Below are 17,096 nucleotides of genomic sequence, written 5' to 3'. Positions count from 1 at the left end.
CTAGGATTCACATATTCAAGAGACTATTTTGCATCTGGTAATGACGAAGAGCGTTAAGTCAACTTTACTTCTAAATTGTATGGATTGATAGATTTAAGATTCATGTCCGAGTTGTTGACAACACCGACGATTCATTTTTCTTGTCATGATATATTGAGTGTGTCGATCTTACTGTCAAAACAACAATTGAATTAAGATCTTAAGGTGTAAATGAGGTTTAAGAATNCAAATGTTATAAGAATTTAAATTTGGTGGATAAAAAGGTTATTTTCAAAGTTCAAGTGAAGTCAGGTGGATAAAAATATATAACAAATGTTATAGAAAATTGCCTATCATATGCTAATAAACTAAAGCGGAATCAATTGAAAAGTGAAAAAATAATAATTGTTTTTTCCAAATAATAATAAAAAGTGTAATTTCTTTTTAAAATGCTTAGATTTTCAGGCCAATCATCCTTCATGAGTTGAAATAAATAGATGTTGGATTAATATCCTTCGATTTGGATGGCGGACTTAATGTTTTTACAATGTATTAAAATCGATGTTCTAAAGAGCAGTATGCGGTAGGTGTCTACTACATTCTTAGAGTCCGTCTAAGCGGTTTTTCTTTATCAGCTAAATATCTAATTTTTCTTGTTTATCTCTGTATTTCTCAAATGATTTCTCTATATTGGATTCAAACTTAAATAAGTGACATATTATTTTCATTTATACGATACAAGTTGATTGAAAAATATATCAACTAATATTTTTTAAAAAAATTAAAAAAAAATCCTATATATTATATTAAGCGGCCACCAAGGCGACTTCTAACAATCTAGGCAGTGAACAACCGTCCAGTGCCTAAGTACTTGCCATCTAAGGACATATTAAGATAACAACATAAATTTAAAATCAACTTAAATAAGTAAACACTATATATGCAACACTCGTTTTTATAAAATTGCCCTCCAAATTACCATGATTTTTCTTTTCTATTTTTGAATATATTCATTATTCAGGCTTTTTCTAAAAAAAAAATTTTAAAAATGACAATAATTAGGTAAACTAACATCCGCCAAACCACATGGAGGATGTTGCATTAATGAATTAATTTGTTTGCAATGTGTATTTTTCAGTTCTTAAGATTGGGAATTGATAGTTTGGTTTAAATGTTTCTCGTTTTTGCAATCATAAACTCGTGCATGTCCGTGACTATATACTAAGGTATCGTTTGGTTCGTGTGATAGGATAAGTAAATGATATATAATAAGAGTTATTATAAAATAAAAAGTAAAGATAAATAACACATTATGATAAATTATATGATATTTGACATGATTTTAACTTATTTGATTATTTTTGTTAATTATTTATTAAAATGTCCTTACCATATATTAATTAGTAATATATTCTTAAAATGATTGAATAAATAAATAAAATTTTTATAATTAAATGATTTAAAAATTATAAATAAAATTAAAATATTATATTAATTATAAAATTTTCAGCCATCTCCTTATCTTATTTTTCTGTCACTGTCAAGAAAAAATATGGCGGATTAACTGATATTTCTATCAGTTAATGAACGAGCGCAATGCAAAAAAAAATGCACGTTGGGTCTTTGAAACAGTTCAAACCATTTTGATAATAATAAGTTTGATTTGTTTTACCGAGAAGGTCTACGGTTCGAGCCCGTATAGCCCTAGAGCCCCAAAATTAAAATTTAAAATCAAAAATTTTATAATTTTCATTTATTCATTATTTGTTTGTTGCTTGTAAGTGACCAGTTAGAAAAATTAAAAAATCGATTATTATTATAGAAAATAATTAAAACGGGAAATTGGCCTTCAGTCCCCAGCCATCGTTTTTTTTTGTGTTCAGTCTATGGGTACTTTTTTAGTACCACATTTCTACATGAAGTGTACCACATTTCCACATGAAGCGTACCACAATTTGTGTGACATAGTACCACAATTTTGTGGGTAGGGAGTGAACCCAAAGAAATTTTTTGATTAGGGATTTTTCACCAACTTCCCCTAATTAAAATTTGATAATAGCATAAATATGTATTTATTGAGATAATTAAAATATTAATACAAATTTGAATATTAAATAATGGTTAATGACAATTATAATATTACGGTTAAAAATAATATAATAATAAAAATATGATCAATAATAATTAAATTATTTATAATATTAGTCAAATTAAAATTATATTTAAAAATTATTAAATTTTTTGAATTTATAATTATTTTAAACTTTAGGATATTAAAGAATAATTTAAATTAATCAAACATCATCTCTTCTCCTCCAAATGATTATATAACCACCAATAAGAGGATAATAATGCATACAGTGCGGGCTGAACGGGCCTATCATAATCTTAATCATGCACACCAAACACATGATAAGTGAAGGATTAAAAATCAATCACCCCTTATCATGCATATCAAACAATGCCTAAGTTAACTATTTTTACCCGTCAAACTCATTAGACTTTTCACATAATTATGTTTATGATATATGTTGGGTGCAATAATTGTTCATGTTAATTAGAACAATCGAAAAATGGTGTTTGAGCTGATGTACGGTTTAAAATATTTGAGTTGCACCGTTGTCACCGGCTATAACTTTTGGTAAAGTGACAAACACTTGGTCCTACAATTGGTATCAGATCCAAAGCCACGAGTTCAATTCTCGTTTATTGCAAGGAATGTAATTATTGAGAGAAAGAATGTTGTGTGTATAATCGTTCATGTTGATTAGAGTAATCGAAATATAGTGTTTGAGTTATTGTACAATTTAAAATATTCGAGTTACACCGCTACCATCAACATTTTTTGGATTGTTCTAATTAAAATAAACAATCAGTTGCGATTTTGTGGTTGGGCTGTGAGGAGCAGTCCGTAAAAATCATGGATGTAACCCGAGGCACTCTGGTCAAAGAGGTAACATGTTCAATTTATTATACGGAAGCATGATGTGCCATTTATATATAAAAAAAAAATCGATCATTTGAATACGGTATATATGCTGGAAACCTTGCGTAGCTGTATGTCTTGAGGCTATACGCTTTTAAGAACAGACTCCATAAGTAAAACAATGTCACATCCCATAATTATGAAGAGTAAAAGTAATTTGGAAAATTTTAAAAAATTGGGGAGTTAAAACAAAGATTTGAGGGAATAGAGAATAAAGAAAAAGTTGAGTATGAAGATGTGGATTTATTGTAAAGTTGCCCTTGTTTATTTTCGTCATTTATTTTATTTTTACAATACAAAAACCATTTTAGATATATTGATGNGGATGTGATGAAATATAGAAAAATTGTGCATTCAATGGATGAGTGACATCTCATCGGTGCTCACATAGGTGTGCACGGTAGGTATGCAGGATATCAAAACTGTCTTAATAAAATATTTTTTTTATATTTATATAAACTTTTTAACTTTTAAATAATCGTATCATTTATAACATAACATTTTAAATTTTAATATAATATTTATATTTTTATTTAAAAATTATTTAACAATAATATTATTATTTATATATATGCACTAATATTACTAATGAGCACGTTTCAGTTTTTCTTATTTTCAAAAATTCTGAAATTAGTATAAAACAAGGGAGGGTAAAATCGTATTTGCAGAGAATTGTGCACTTCCTTCAAGCATGATCATCATAATCATCCTATCTTTTTTCATTCAAACGGAACGGAAGAGAACAAGAAACTCAGACCAACAAAAAACAAGGAAAAAAATTTACCATACATATATTCGCAGCGCCTGAAATCCAGAAAATATACGAGTTTCTTCATTTGATTCTCTGGTTCCCTTCGGAGGAATCAGAGGATCACCCACCAGTCTCTTCCCACCTTCCCAAAATCCTGTTTTTGTTCTTAGACTTGCGTATATATACATTTTTCGTGTATATATATGCGCAAATATCTCGCATAACACGTCCTTCGGATATTATTGAAATGGGTTTTTGAACAACAGGGAATCGTCACAAAAAGGTGGGATTTTTTTTAAAAAAAAATTTGTGTTTTTTTTCGGGAGTCTCGGGAAAATGGGTATGGCGGAAAGAGAAGGTATGATGCGGGGATGGCTTTATTTGATTCGTTTCAACCGTTTTGGGCTGCAATATTCACGTAAAAGATACTTCATTCTTCAAGATAACTGCCTCAAGAGCTTCAAATATATTCCTTCTTCAGATACAGAGGTGCGTTTTGATTTTTATCGTTATTTTTCTATTTTTATTTCATGATTCCATTGGAAACATGCAAAGAATATAAATATATACGTGTGTGTATTTTTGTTATCTTTGTATCCTGTGTTTCTGTATGGGACATGCATGTATGATGCAAGTATATATAACTAAGAATTTAGCATGAATTCCATTTATTTTGGGCGAAACTTATAATTTCAATAGATTACAAATGAATTTCGAATTTCTTTCCAGGCCGCTCTGTGGATATATGTATGGATGATGTATCCCGTATGTGTCGATTCCTGTGAAATGATTTGGCTTTTCTTGAGCATGATTCATGATAGTTGAATATCGTGTACTTTTATGAGGTGAAAGATAAGATTTCATTGTTTTGTATTATCTCCTGTGTTTCCTGTATTGGCATGTTGTGATACCATAATCTTGTTGTCTCTGATTTGTCCTTATTTTAATTTTTCATCTAATGATTGACATAAAACAACCCAATCGACTTTAAATCTGTTGGAGTTAATTTTTTTAATATATAATTCTATATTTGTGCTATACAATATATAAAGTTTTTTGTTTTAATAATTGGTTTTGTGTTATAGGGATAGGTACAATGGTTGCTGCATTAGTCTTCCTACCTTTGATCACCAAATAAGTATAAAGGAATCAATTAAATAATATTCTCAAATTATCTATCAGAAAGTTGGATATTCACAATGGACCACTTATTTGATATTAATTTCAAGCGAAAGTATATCCAAAGAGAGTTGATATCCATTATCTGGAGTTGTCTCTTTTTATATTTAGGAGAACGAACAAAGTTTGTTATCTGCCAGCATTTCTATAAGATTTTAATTTTGACTGTGTTTAATTATGTAAAGATCAAAGATTTGTCATATGTAGACAGAAAATCATATGAGGCATGAAAATTATATTTTCATATATTCCACTTGCTATATAGGGAAATAACGAGGATTTCTATTTAGGTGAGTGAGTATCATTTCAATGTAAAATACTTGAGAGTAAAACAAAAAATGGAGGGGCAAAATTTACATTTTAAAAAATTGAACATGCTAATCACTCATACTTTCAATGTGCTTCTCTTGTTTGACAGGGGAACGTCATCGCCCACCCATTTTAGGTTCCATTCCTTGCCAGTTAGTCACCCATACATCCTTTCGTAGTCATTTTTTGTCCTTCATGAAATTTTGGTGCCACGCCCCAAGTCTAATGAGAAAAAAATAATGGATATTATCTTCTTTTGCTAATCCCAGTCCTTTGCTTTGTATGAATTGACCATTCTTGTGGCAGGAGCCGGTGAGAAGTGCAATAATAGACTCCTGCATTCGTGTTACAGACAACGGAAGAGAGAGTCATCATATGAAAGTAAAATTAATTTCTGATGAGTCAGTATTAGTAAGCAAAGAGCAAAATTTGTATTACCTTTTATACTTATATATGATCTATCTTGTTATGTACAGGTATTTTTTATTTTTACCCTCTACAATACTTCTAATCATAACGATCAGCTTAAGGTGATCTATCTAGTCTTGATTTTTATAACTCTTAAAACAAGACACGATGATAGTAATGGCGAATGAAATTGACATGCTTTAATAGCTAGGGGCAACCAGTTCGGAAGAAGCTGCTAGATGGATTCGTTCTTTGCAGGACGCTGCTTTGGACCCCGTGACTAACTCAAATTGTTCCAAAAGGAGGTGGCAGCCATTCAGGTGAGAATTCTCCAATTAAGATACTTATAACTTGAAAAGAACTTTTGGGACTACTTTTGCCTATGTATCTTGCCATTATACTTGCACAATCTTGTTTTACCTTTTTCTTAACAGCTTAAGTGTTTCAAAGAGAATGGCGAATAAAAGGTCTGTCGACTGGACTTCAGCATCTTCTGAACATGTAAATGCCATGACTTCGGATGTAATTGGTCCTTCACCGTGGAAAATATTTGGCTGTCAAGATGGTAATTACTTGAATGTTTGGTTTTTGAATTGTATTATTTTGCAAAAGAAAATTTCTAATATTGCCTCTTTAGGATTGCGTCTCTTCAAAGAAGCGAAGGACAGAGATTCCAACGGAAAGGTAGTAGATTCCTGGGACTCGTCTATGGTGGCCCCTTTAGAGTTCATGACATTTTTCCCTCCTTTTGATTTGTATTTGAATTGTTATGTACAGCATTGGGACGACCACCCAGCCATAATGGCCGTTGGTGTGATTGATGGAACTTCGGAAACCGTTTTCCGTACGCTTTTGTCTCTTGGTACTTCAAAATCTGAGTAAGGATCCCATAATTTTTTACTTTTAGGAAAATTCCGCAATAAAGATGGAAATTTGAAGTTCTTGAGTTTTACTTATTAAATACTTTTGCAGATGGGATTTCTGCTTCTACAGGGGAAGTGTGATTGAGCATCTTGATGGTCATACAGATATAATACACATACAGCTATATAATCATTGGTTACCATGGTCGGTCTTGTAACTAACAAGAATACATTTTGTAATATAATGATAGCGTTAATCACATTTCCATTTTCAGGGCAATGAAACGAAGAGATTTGCTGCTACGCCGTTATTGGAGAAGGGAAGATGATGGCACATATGGTACTCTCTAACCCAGAAACTGATGCTGTGAAGTTAATAACTGTTAAAGTTATAATTAAATTTAAAAGGGTTGTTCCTCTTATTTTTCCATCATTTTTTCATTTTCGTGTCTATGTCCTTGTATAGTGTCGAGTTTATGTTATTATAGATATGAACTGATAGAAGTTAAAGCTATAGCTAAAGTTAAAAGGTTTGTTACTATTATTTTTCATTTCCGTCTCCATGTTCTTGTATTGTGTCGAGTTTATGTTAATAGACATGAACTTGATAATTCTATTGCTTTTGTTGCAGTTATTCTTTACCACTCTGTGATCCACAGGAAGTGTCCACCGCAAGACGGATATATTCGAGCTTGCCTTAAAAGTAATGTATGCCTTGAACTGGATTTGATGGAAAATATGGAATTCATGTTATCTAAAATTGACAGATTGAGAACGAAAATGGATAGAAAATGTTTATGCTAATTGATTATTTTGGCATTTTGTATTTTGTAACTGAGCAGGCGGTGGATATGTGATAACTCCCACAAAACAAGGTAAACACTGTGTCATAAAACATATGCTCGCTGTTGATTGGAGGTTTTGGAAGTCCCGTTTCAGGAAAGCATCTTCAAGATCAATAACTATTCGTATGCTTGGGAGGGTCGCAGGTGAAGTGCACAATTTATGTACATTTAAACAATACTTCTGATTCTAAATGGATTTTCATAATGGCGAGCCTCGTTTCTCACAATGCAGCCTTAAGAGAGATGTTCAGAGCTAAGGTAGGAAGTACTACCAACGAGTTTTTATTGGGAGAGCTCGCAGTGGAGGTTGGGATTCCTCAGAATGAGAAGGAAGAGATCAAAACTGAAGTAAACCTTAAAATGGTGGAGAAGATAACAGAAGACGAGGGATTGAAACGTCTTTCTGAAGCTTCGAGTCTTAAGGGGTTGAATGATGCTGCTGATGAATTTTTTGATGTTCCTGAACCGTTTGAAGATGAGGCAGCAGACAATGGGTGGACTTCTGATACAACCCCAGAATTTTGTTATGTGGTATTTTATACACTTGTTCCTCATCTTGTTTCCAAATTTTTCATAGCTGAAATATATTTGTGACTTGCTCTTTCAATCTGAAATGCTCAGGACATCTATCAGCCAAAATTGTCATCTGCTGCTAATTTTGTGAAAAAATTGCATGATCTTGCAGGTTAGCCCATTTAGATACATCTTACCATAACAAATATATGTGAATTAAAAAAAAATGACTCAAAATACATAATGTTTGCAGTCCAGAAAAAGGGGTATGTTGACTTGCAAGAACTGTCTTGGGGAGAAAATGTTTCATGCTGTTATGGAGCCACACTTCCAAAAGATTCAAGCTTCAACATGCCCTGTAGTTGGGCAGCTGCTGATCCTTCATCCTTCCTCATCCGTGGTGATAATTATCTCGAAGACCGTCAAAAGGTCACATATTGATATCTTTTATTTACTTTGATCATATTACTCTATTCTTTTATCACGAAAATAGATGTATTTATATCGTTTCACTTCACATTATCAATTTATCATTCTTAATATCTCCTGGAAATTGCTTTATTTTATTAGATTAAGGCGAAGAGCACATTAATGCAAATGGTTGCTGCAGATTGGCTAAGATCCGACAAGCGTGAAGACGATCTTGCTGGTCGTCCTGGAGGCATTGTTCAGGTTTCAGTTATAGTTGTTTTTTTTATCTTTTAATATCGACTTCTCGAACTCTTGAATTGTTCATACTCACAAGCTTTATAAAAACGACAATCAACTTTTAGCGCAAATGGTCATAGAAAGGTGCCTTACTGCCTTTAACCCTCGTTTAATAAAAACTCTTACACCATGTATAAAGAGAAAGGCTAACATCAAATTTCAATGAACAAATATGCAGAAATATGCAGACAGGCGGGGTTCAGAATTCTTTTTTGTCATGAACATACAGGTAAAATCTTCTTTCCTTTGATACTTTCCATGTTCCTGATGATCTCAAGTTTAATGTATATGTGTTCCATCTGCTACTAAATCAGGTTCCTGGTACAACAATGTATAATCTGGCCTTATATTACATGTTGAAAACGCCCCTAAATGAAACACCTTTGTTGGAGCGTTTTGTCAATGGAGATGATGCTTTTAGGAACTCAAGATTCAAGCTTATACCATACATTTCAAAGGTACTTTTGTAGCGATGTTTCTTTTTTTCTTTTTCAATAATATACATTTTTCACCTTTATCCTTTAAAGTAACATATTTTGAATCTGTTTCCCCGTAAATTTTTTTCGGCATGATACAAAATAGGACGAGGCTCATATGTTTGAAGTGATTCTGCAGGGATCTTGGATAGTAAAACAGAGTGTTGGTAAGAAATCATGTTTGCTCGGACAAGCGCTTGAAGTGAATTATTATCGAGGAAAAAACTACTTGGAGGTGTCATATACTAAATGAGCCTTTTGGTAATCTTGAAGTAGAAACATCAATATCTTTAAAATGAAATGTTTAAATTTTCAGCTGGATATCAATGTTGGCTCATCGACAGTGGCAAGAGGAGTCGTTAGCCTTGTTCTTGGTTACTTGAACAATCTTGTGATAGAAATGGCATTTTTGATACAGGTAAAGCAGCAGTATAGACAAACTACAAATTATGATGAAATATGTTACTACTTAGCACTTACTAGGTTTATGTTAGGAAGCAACAAAGGCCTCCAATGCCTTGCTAGCCACTGTGATGCCTATGCTAATATATGGTTTATAAAATTTGAGTATATTATCACTATGACTTATTATTTTTAGTACAACAACGAACACTAAATGTCTTAACAGTTTATATTATTTACATAGCCATACCGAGAAAAACGATGAAGAGATTTGCATGATGTTTAATGCAAACATATGATGGTGCATCTTATCCGTTTTGTGAAGATTATGTGCATGGTTGACTCATGGTTTAAATTGTTTAATGGTGTTTGTTTTGGACTTACAGGGTAATACACAAGACGAGTTGCCGGAAGTCCTCCTTGGAACGTGCCGACTGAATCATCTAGATGCAGCAAAGTCTGTTTCGACTGACTCTATACGTATCATCTAATCGAACCACATAAAAGAATTCTTCAAGCATGAACGTGAATGAAGGAAGAGAGACCCTCCAACTGATTCATATATATAAAAATGTGTTTTTTTTTAGTCTACTCATGAGTTTGAGGCATTGGAGGCAAAGGTGGAGGCTAGTTAAATTGATTCGTGAAAATTTCATATTAATTCTCATTGTAACTACAAAAATAGTGACAGTGTTAAAAAAAAATAATGATTTTTTAATTAAAAATTATTGTTTAACAAAGATAATACTCTATTATGAGTGTGTTTAAAATAAAATCAAGTATCTGTATCTCGTATGGAGCCGTTGTTCTTAATCAACGTATCATTACCGACATTGATTATCATAAACAAGAGCTTCTTTCCCATATCACTTGTGGTCTTCATGAGGTAGGAATCAATAATAGCCGCTATCCAGTCACTGATAAATTATTACATACATATTATTGTCTAAAATAAAATTTATGAGGTAATGTACGTAATCAGCAGATATGGTAACTACCTTGTCTTATGGAACATTACTAGTGACTATAGTGAAAAGGGTGAGAGCAAACAAAGACCTTGCAATTGCAATGAAGCAAGAATCCTTGGCCCACCAATCATCAACCTTTCTCATTAATTACTTCCCGAATTTTCAAACTTCCTTCTCTCTTTACGATAAATCTGCAAACAGAATGACATGTTGATACGTTGTATTCATTTACATACCCTACATGTGACTCTAGAGCTTCCGTGAAAGTGACGGTAGTAATGGAGGAATAGTAGTAGCATGGAGGTTTTGGTTCATTTTTTTTCTCTTTTCTGCATTTTTGAGTGCTGTGTTTCTTGTTTCAGACCGACCCTTTTGGTTTTCTTGGGAATTGTTGAGTTGACAAAGGATTCTGCACATTTTCTTGGGCATTTTGTGGGGTTTGAGCACAGGTTTGGCCCTGCATTTGTCGCTCTCTTTCTCTCTTTTGTTTTCTAAAATTTGGGATATGAATACATGATTGGCTTTTTATGAGCAAAATCGTCCATTTTTTGGGTCCATTCTTCCACTGTTTGGGTTTTCTTTGGCCCCCCTTTTGCTAGCTGAGTTGAAGAAGGTTGAGAAATTGGCAACTGCGTGAATCTTTTTGCTCTATTCTCGAGGAATCGTTTTTAAAGTTTGAGTCTTTATTATCGTACGTTGTTTTCGAAAGTGGAGAGAAAATTTTGAATTATTCATTATTCAAACAACAGAATGTCATTTTTTTTGCAATTTCTTTCTTGTGAGTAACCTTTCTTGATAATTGTCATATTTAGCTTAATTATTACTTGATTTTGCTCTATTTTACCATTTTGAGAAACAATTACTTTAAAATTTTCCTGGGTACGTTCATTGTTCCTGTGTTAAAACTTACCACCTCCATCCCATTCTCTTGCAGGAAAGTATTCTAATACAGCAAGTTTTTAAGGATTTCTCATGATTTTGATTTTTGCCACAATCCCACCAAATAATAACAATAATAATTCAAGATTTGCTCAATAATTCTGCATTTTGGCATTAATTTCTCTTTCTTGTTTGGTTTTTGCTGAAAAATAACCATTTGTTTAGCACGGTGCTCTATTCAAGCCCTGTGTTAACATATACGTCGGATGAACTGTATTTCATTCCATTTTCCAGCTTTTCTTGTTTCTGAATCTGTGAAATATTGCATATTATTTTAATACTCATCAATTGTATTTTTTGTTATTATGGACAAGAATCCAAAATTGCTTTTAGCATAAAACTTATCCTTTCTGCTAATATGCTCCGGGGACCCCATCTCCCCATAAGCTGGCAAGCATGATTCAGCTAGCTCGTAGTGTCATCACACCAGCAAAGTCCCCTTCATGGCCCCACTAATCTACATCAAGTGCTGCACTCTAGCATCGAGCCCCATTCCAAAAATCTTGTGATCATTCCATGCATTTACTTGGCTTAGAATATATATACAGTGTGTATATTCTTTGTGTAAGCTGTATCCCAACTTCTTCTTATCTACATTCTTGTTCTTTTTCAGAAAAGTTTTGTCCGAGTAGAGTGATGGAATCAAATTTCATGGATGAGATTGACTGCACAGCCTTCTTTGAACAAATCGATGACTTGATTAAATTCCCAACCGAAAATGAGTCAGGTGGTGTGAATTTCGAAACTTCTTGTGATTCCAAGGACATCCCAAGCATGTGGAACTGCGCTTTGCCGGAGAAGACCAGTCGTCTTTTCTCCGGTAGCCGTGGCACCCCCCCACCTGACCTCTCTGCGGAGCTCTTTGTTCCGGTGAGCATATACCTTATTACATGATTGCCATTACTTATAATGGACCTTGAAATGACATTCGGTGACACTCTAGTCCAACCATGTGTAATTTTAGTTAATGAAGCGAACTTGCATTATTACCATGTTGATTTTACTTGATCCAACGATAATCAATGTACTCCATGTATTGTACATAGAAAGATCCATTCACCTGGTCGAGCATAGATTCTATGAGATGATTGTTTGAAAATTTAACTTTCTTCATCAAGTGATTTTGATTTTTTTGGCAAATTGTCTGTCAGGATGTAACATCAAGCTGAAATCTCACCATTTTTTACTCACGCGTATAAGTTACAAGTTTAAATTTTCAAATTTATAGTTCAGATTAGCTAGTCCACTTGATACAACAAGATTACATTTCGGTTGATGGATTTTTTATACGTGTTGTATTTGAATTTTGAGACAATGGTTTAGGACGAATAGAGGCTGAACAAAGTGAGTATAGCTTCTCAGTGGAGTGACCAACCGGGCTGGCCGTTTTTCAAGTAATGGACGTAAAATGGATTGACTGGTTCACTATTTTTCTTTTTCGCCACCTTTTGGCTTGTAAGGTGTTTATGGATTACATGCACAAGATGTTTTTCTTTAATCTCCTCTAATTCTATCCCTTCTTTGTGTCGTTTAATTTGTCAGGACGAAGACATTGTGCAACTTGAATGGCTTTCAAAGTTTGTGGAGGAGTCGTTTTCTGGTGGAGGGTCGACCATGGGAAAAGAGGTCTCGTGTATCAACAATGGGCCATTGCATAACCATTTCCAATCCCCTAGCCCAGTTTCAATTCTGGATAGCAGCAGCAGTAGCAGCGGTTCTTTTCCTGGGGAGAAAACTACACCTCCAAACACTAATCACCATGGTACACAACGAGCTCGAACCAAACGCCCTCATCCAGCAACTTCCAATGCAGGGGCCGCCATTCAACTCATCTCCCCTGCATCCTCCTTCACAGAGTTGCCACCAGCAAAAAAGGTCTTGAAACCTGTTGGACTGGAACCGAACCGAGAAAAGAAAACCGAGTTGACTTTGCCAGCAAAACCAACAGATGCATATCAGGACCCTCCACCTCTACCAGTTAGGAAATGCTTGCATTGTGAAATAACCAAGACTCCTCAATGGAGGGCTGGTCCCATGGGCCCGAAAACGCTTTGCAATGCTTGTGGTGTTCGCCACAAGTCTGGTCGTCTCTTCCCTGAGTACCGACCCGCTGCTAGCCCCAAGTTCGTTCCATCTCTCCACTCTAATTGCCACAAGAAAGTGATGGAGATGAGAAGAAACGTCGTCCCAAAACACACAGCAACTACGAAAACTACTACTGCTTCTACTACTACTCTCTTCGCTCCAAAACTCGATCTTGTTACTGATTGTTTGCCATAGAATGCCACGGTTCTTCGTGCTCGTTCCGATCGATTATCTTGGATTTTAGTTACTTGTCCAGTGATGTAATGGATATTTGACTGTTATTTTAGATGGTAGAAAGAGTGTTAGGCTAATGTTAGGAGTAGCGATGAAGTTTACAGTTGCAGTTTTCCTCCGTTGGGGATCTTTCTTGGAATTTCAATTGATATTGTTTTTGCAGTTGATACCACTTCTTGAATGCTGATGTCTGCCCATGTCATTCTTTTTCTTTGGTAGCGTTTCATTCTTTTGATGGATGCATTTTTCATAACTTGTAGTTGAATATCTAAAGTTTGAGATTAGATGTCGGATTTGAGACTCAATAGTAATCTTTCCAACTTATATATATATATATTAGAAATAATGCACGTGCGTTGCACGTGAAAAACATATGTTGAATTTATTAGAATTTGAAATAAAATTAGTTAACTCAACAAAAGATAATGATAATAATATTGTAAATTTTGACAATTCGTGTTAATTAGTATATGTAACTAATTTGAAAAAAAAAACATATATTTTTAATTTTAAAAAAAGATTTGGGCTACTAAAATTTTTCTCATATCTATTTTATCATATTGTTTTCTTTTGTTATTTGTCATATTCTCTCAATAATACATATATTTTTTTATAATATTCAATTATTACAATCTTTTTTGACAATCAATGATATGCAATTTTTTATTTACAATGTTGTTTGATTATTATTCTCTTTCATGTAAATTAACAACAATTTCTACCGGATGCTTTTACTTTCCTAGTCACCTTTAATTTATTAGACACTTATACTTGATAACATATAAACTACACATTATTATTAGGGGTGAGAAAAATTTCGGTTAAATCGAATTAACCGACCGAACCGAGTCAATTCGAAAATTTGGTTCGGTTATTTCCGAAATTCGATTTTCAAATTAAAAAAATTCGGTTATATCGGTTAATTTGGTTACACTACGATTTTCAAAATTTTGAAATCGACTAACCGAATTAACCGATATAATAAATTTTATTATTTAATAAATTTTTATTATTTATCAATTTTAATATATTTTTTAATTTTAATTTTAAAATCAGCCTTAATTCTAAAGAAAAATTTGTGATGTATATGATTTTATGTTTTTATACATTTGTGTAGACTGTAGTGTTCAAAAAAATTACATATATAATTAAAGTTAAATGACAATTTTTTTAAAAAACTAATCGTTTAATTCGGTCACCGACCAAATTAACCGATTTTAATTTTGTTCAGTTTTCATCGGTTATGAAAATTAATTTGATCGGTTCGGTTATTGCTAAATATTTCGGTTCGATCCGGTTATGATTAATTTGGTTCAGTCGGTAACAGAACCGACCGAATGCTCACCCCTAATTATTATAACAATCTATCATCATATAAAAAGTACTCATGGATTGATTTAATATTTCATATTAACTCATAGGTATAATTAGCACAATCAAATTACTAATGTCATATTGGTATTAGCTCCAGAAAAATAATATATTTAATTTTTTTAATTGTTTAAATATCTTAACGGGAACATTTGTGTATCCTTATCTTGAGAAAAATTCATTGCATTTATAAAATTTGAACGATAAATATAACTTTATAGTGTACATTTAATTTGAAAACTGAATTCATTGTATGACAAACACTTCTTCTATTTCTATTTTTTTGTGTAACCTAAAAGAGTTAATATTTTTTCTCTTTTATCTTCTCCAACTCACTGTAAAAAGTTATAAAAAATATTTATATCTAGAAAAATATTTTTATCTATTGTTTTTCTTGTCTATATATTTTGTTATATGTAAACATATATTCTACTTCATTGTCTTAATTGTCATATATCTTTACTATATAATTTGTGTATATTGCAGATGAATAAGTTCATTTTATAGTTTTTTATTACCTGGACTTAGGTTGATATATTAATATGTGATATATATAGATATAAGAATTTTCAAATTCAATTTATTCACAATAATTTTTCATAACAAAGGCCAACTCAAAATAATAAAAATTAAGATTCATAATTATTTTAAATATGATATAAAAATAATATGTGGAAATTTTTTTTGACATTTTAGTTGCAAAATAAAGTAATAAATACATATAGGTGCACTATTTCACTATGACAATTATAACTTTATTTAAATATTTTATTTCTCACTCAATGATAAAAATTTGTTTATTTCTTATTTTGATTTTCGACAAATCCAATATTTCATTTAAATGTTTTTGTTAATAATATTTACATGAGTTTTATTGTATATTTATCTAATTTGAAAGGGATAAATTATAATTCAATATATAATAATATTTGAAAACTCTAGAATGCTTCTATATTTAAAAACCAAGTAACATATAAGGGATCAATTCAAAACTAAAAATAGTTGCAACATGTTTCTTCTAACTTTACAATCGAATAATATATGATCGAGCGTTTGTCGCTTTACCAAAAGCTATAACTGATGGTAACTATGCAAGTCAAATTTTTAAATCATACAACAGCTCAAGTGTCTACCTACTGTGGACAATTATTGTACCAAGCAATCTATCTCATAATATGATTATTATAAATGAATTTTTCTTAATTAATTAGAAAATTTCCAGGAAATGCGTTGAATTAATTAGAATGTTTTCAATATAGTATGTCGATACATATTTTTTCATATGAATTAGTAATTGAGTCCTTATGAACATTTAAAAAAATGTGTCTTTAGTTATAGTAATGATGTCTTATAATTTAAAATATTAAATGAAACAAATTATCGAGATAAAAAATTAATTAGGAATTCAAGAATATGTGATTACTCAATTAGTTTAATTGACACGCTATTTAGTTTGCTGATTTAATAGATGTTAAATCCACAATCATTGAGTTTGAAAAGAATTTTTGTAGAATAAAATACAATTATAATAAATTACTTGATTGTATATTTCATATATGTTTGATTTATTTCATTTATAAGGTTGAAATTTTATATATTAAAATATAAAATTTGTTATATATCTTAACATCGATAAATTAACTAAAAATTTATATATTAATTTTAGCTACCATATAATTCTGGTTTCGCCCTAAACTTTTGTGTATTCGTTTGTTTGAATTTATTATTTCTACTAAGACCCATAATATGTCAAACATGAAAGTGAATATTAATTTAAATAGATGATAATATTTATATATTGTAATAAACATATTTACCCCTCACGATACTGATAAAACTAACTTAAAAATAATATGTTGACGAACATATTGTCAGGGATCCAAAAATACAACTCAAATGTCAACTTTGACACTCAATTTTGAGTGACTGCCTCATCAACCCATAATTTTTGGACAAGATAGTATGTAGGACCGAGCGCTTGCCGCTTTAACAAAAGCTATAGCTAGTGGTAATGGTGCAACTCAAATCTTTTAAACCGCACAGCAGCTCAAGCACCACGGTTCGATCGCTCTACCAAGCA

General features: G+C 32.0%; 2 protein-coding genes across 8 annotated transcripts; both read left to right on the top strand.

Moving 5' to 3' along the window:
- The first annotated feature begins 3,682 nt into the window (after positions 1–3,682).
- On the top strand, positions 3,683–9,962 carry LOC140976961 (protein ENHANCED DISEASE RESISTANCE 2-like). Its single transcript, XM_073441426.1, has 21 exons — positions 3,683–3,892; positions 3,983–4,205; positions 5,511–5,585; positions 5,681–5,734; positions 5,820–5,932; positions 6,047–6,177; positions 6,250–6,296; positions 6,390–6,490; positions 6,585–6,680; positions 6,751–6,815; positions 7,107–7,178; positions 7,318–7,464; positions 7,553–7,851; positions 7,942–8,005; positions 8,087–8,262; positions 8,404–8,505; positions 8,720–8,770; positions 8,856–8,999; positions 9,157–9,252; positions 9,334–9,435; positions 9,806–9,962. The coding sequence occupies exons 2-21, from the start codon at positions 4,053–4,055 to the stop codon at positions 9,908–9,910; spliced, it is 2,193 nt and encodes a 730-aa protein (XP_073297527.1). The 5' UTR covers positions 3,683–3,892; positions 3,983–4,052; the 3' UTR covers positions 9,911–9,962.
- A 485-nt stretch (positions 9,963–10,447) lies between these two features.
- On the top strand, positions 10,448–13,833 carry LOC140976960 (GATA transcription factor 8-like). 7 transcript variants are annotated; one of them, XM_073441420.1, is made up of 3 exons: positions 10,448–10,836; positions 11,940–12,196; positions 12,869–13,833. In XM_073441420.1, exons 2-3 carry the CDS (start codon positions 11,963–11,965, stop codon positions 13,604–13,606), a joined length of 972 nt encoding a protein of 323 aa, XP_073297521.1. In that variant the 5' UTR covers positions 10,448–10,836; positions 11,940–11,962; the 3' UTR covers positions 13,607–13,833. The 7 variants fall into 7 exon arrangements, with proteins under 7 accessions (XP_073297521.1, XP_073297520.1, XP_073297524.1 ...); XM_073441419.1 differs by lacking the exon at positions 10,448–10,836 and adding an exon at positions 10,863–11,012; XM_073441423.1 differs by lacking the exon at positions 10,448–10,836 and adding an exon at positions 10,900–11,000.
- The last annotated feature ends 3,263 nt before the right edge of the window (positions 13,834–17,096 follow it).

This window comes from Primulina huaijiensis, chromosome 5, assembly GCF_012295235.1.
Source record: "Primulina huaijiensis isolate GDHJ02 chromosome 5, ASM1229523v2, whole genome shotgun sequence".
NCBI lineage: Eukaryota > Viridiplantae > Streptophyta > Magnoliopsida > Lamiales > Gesneriaceae > Primulina > Primulina huaijiensis.
Note: the sequence above shows the minus strand (reverse complement) of the source record. Positions and strands in the feature narration are given on the sequence as shown.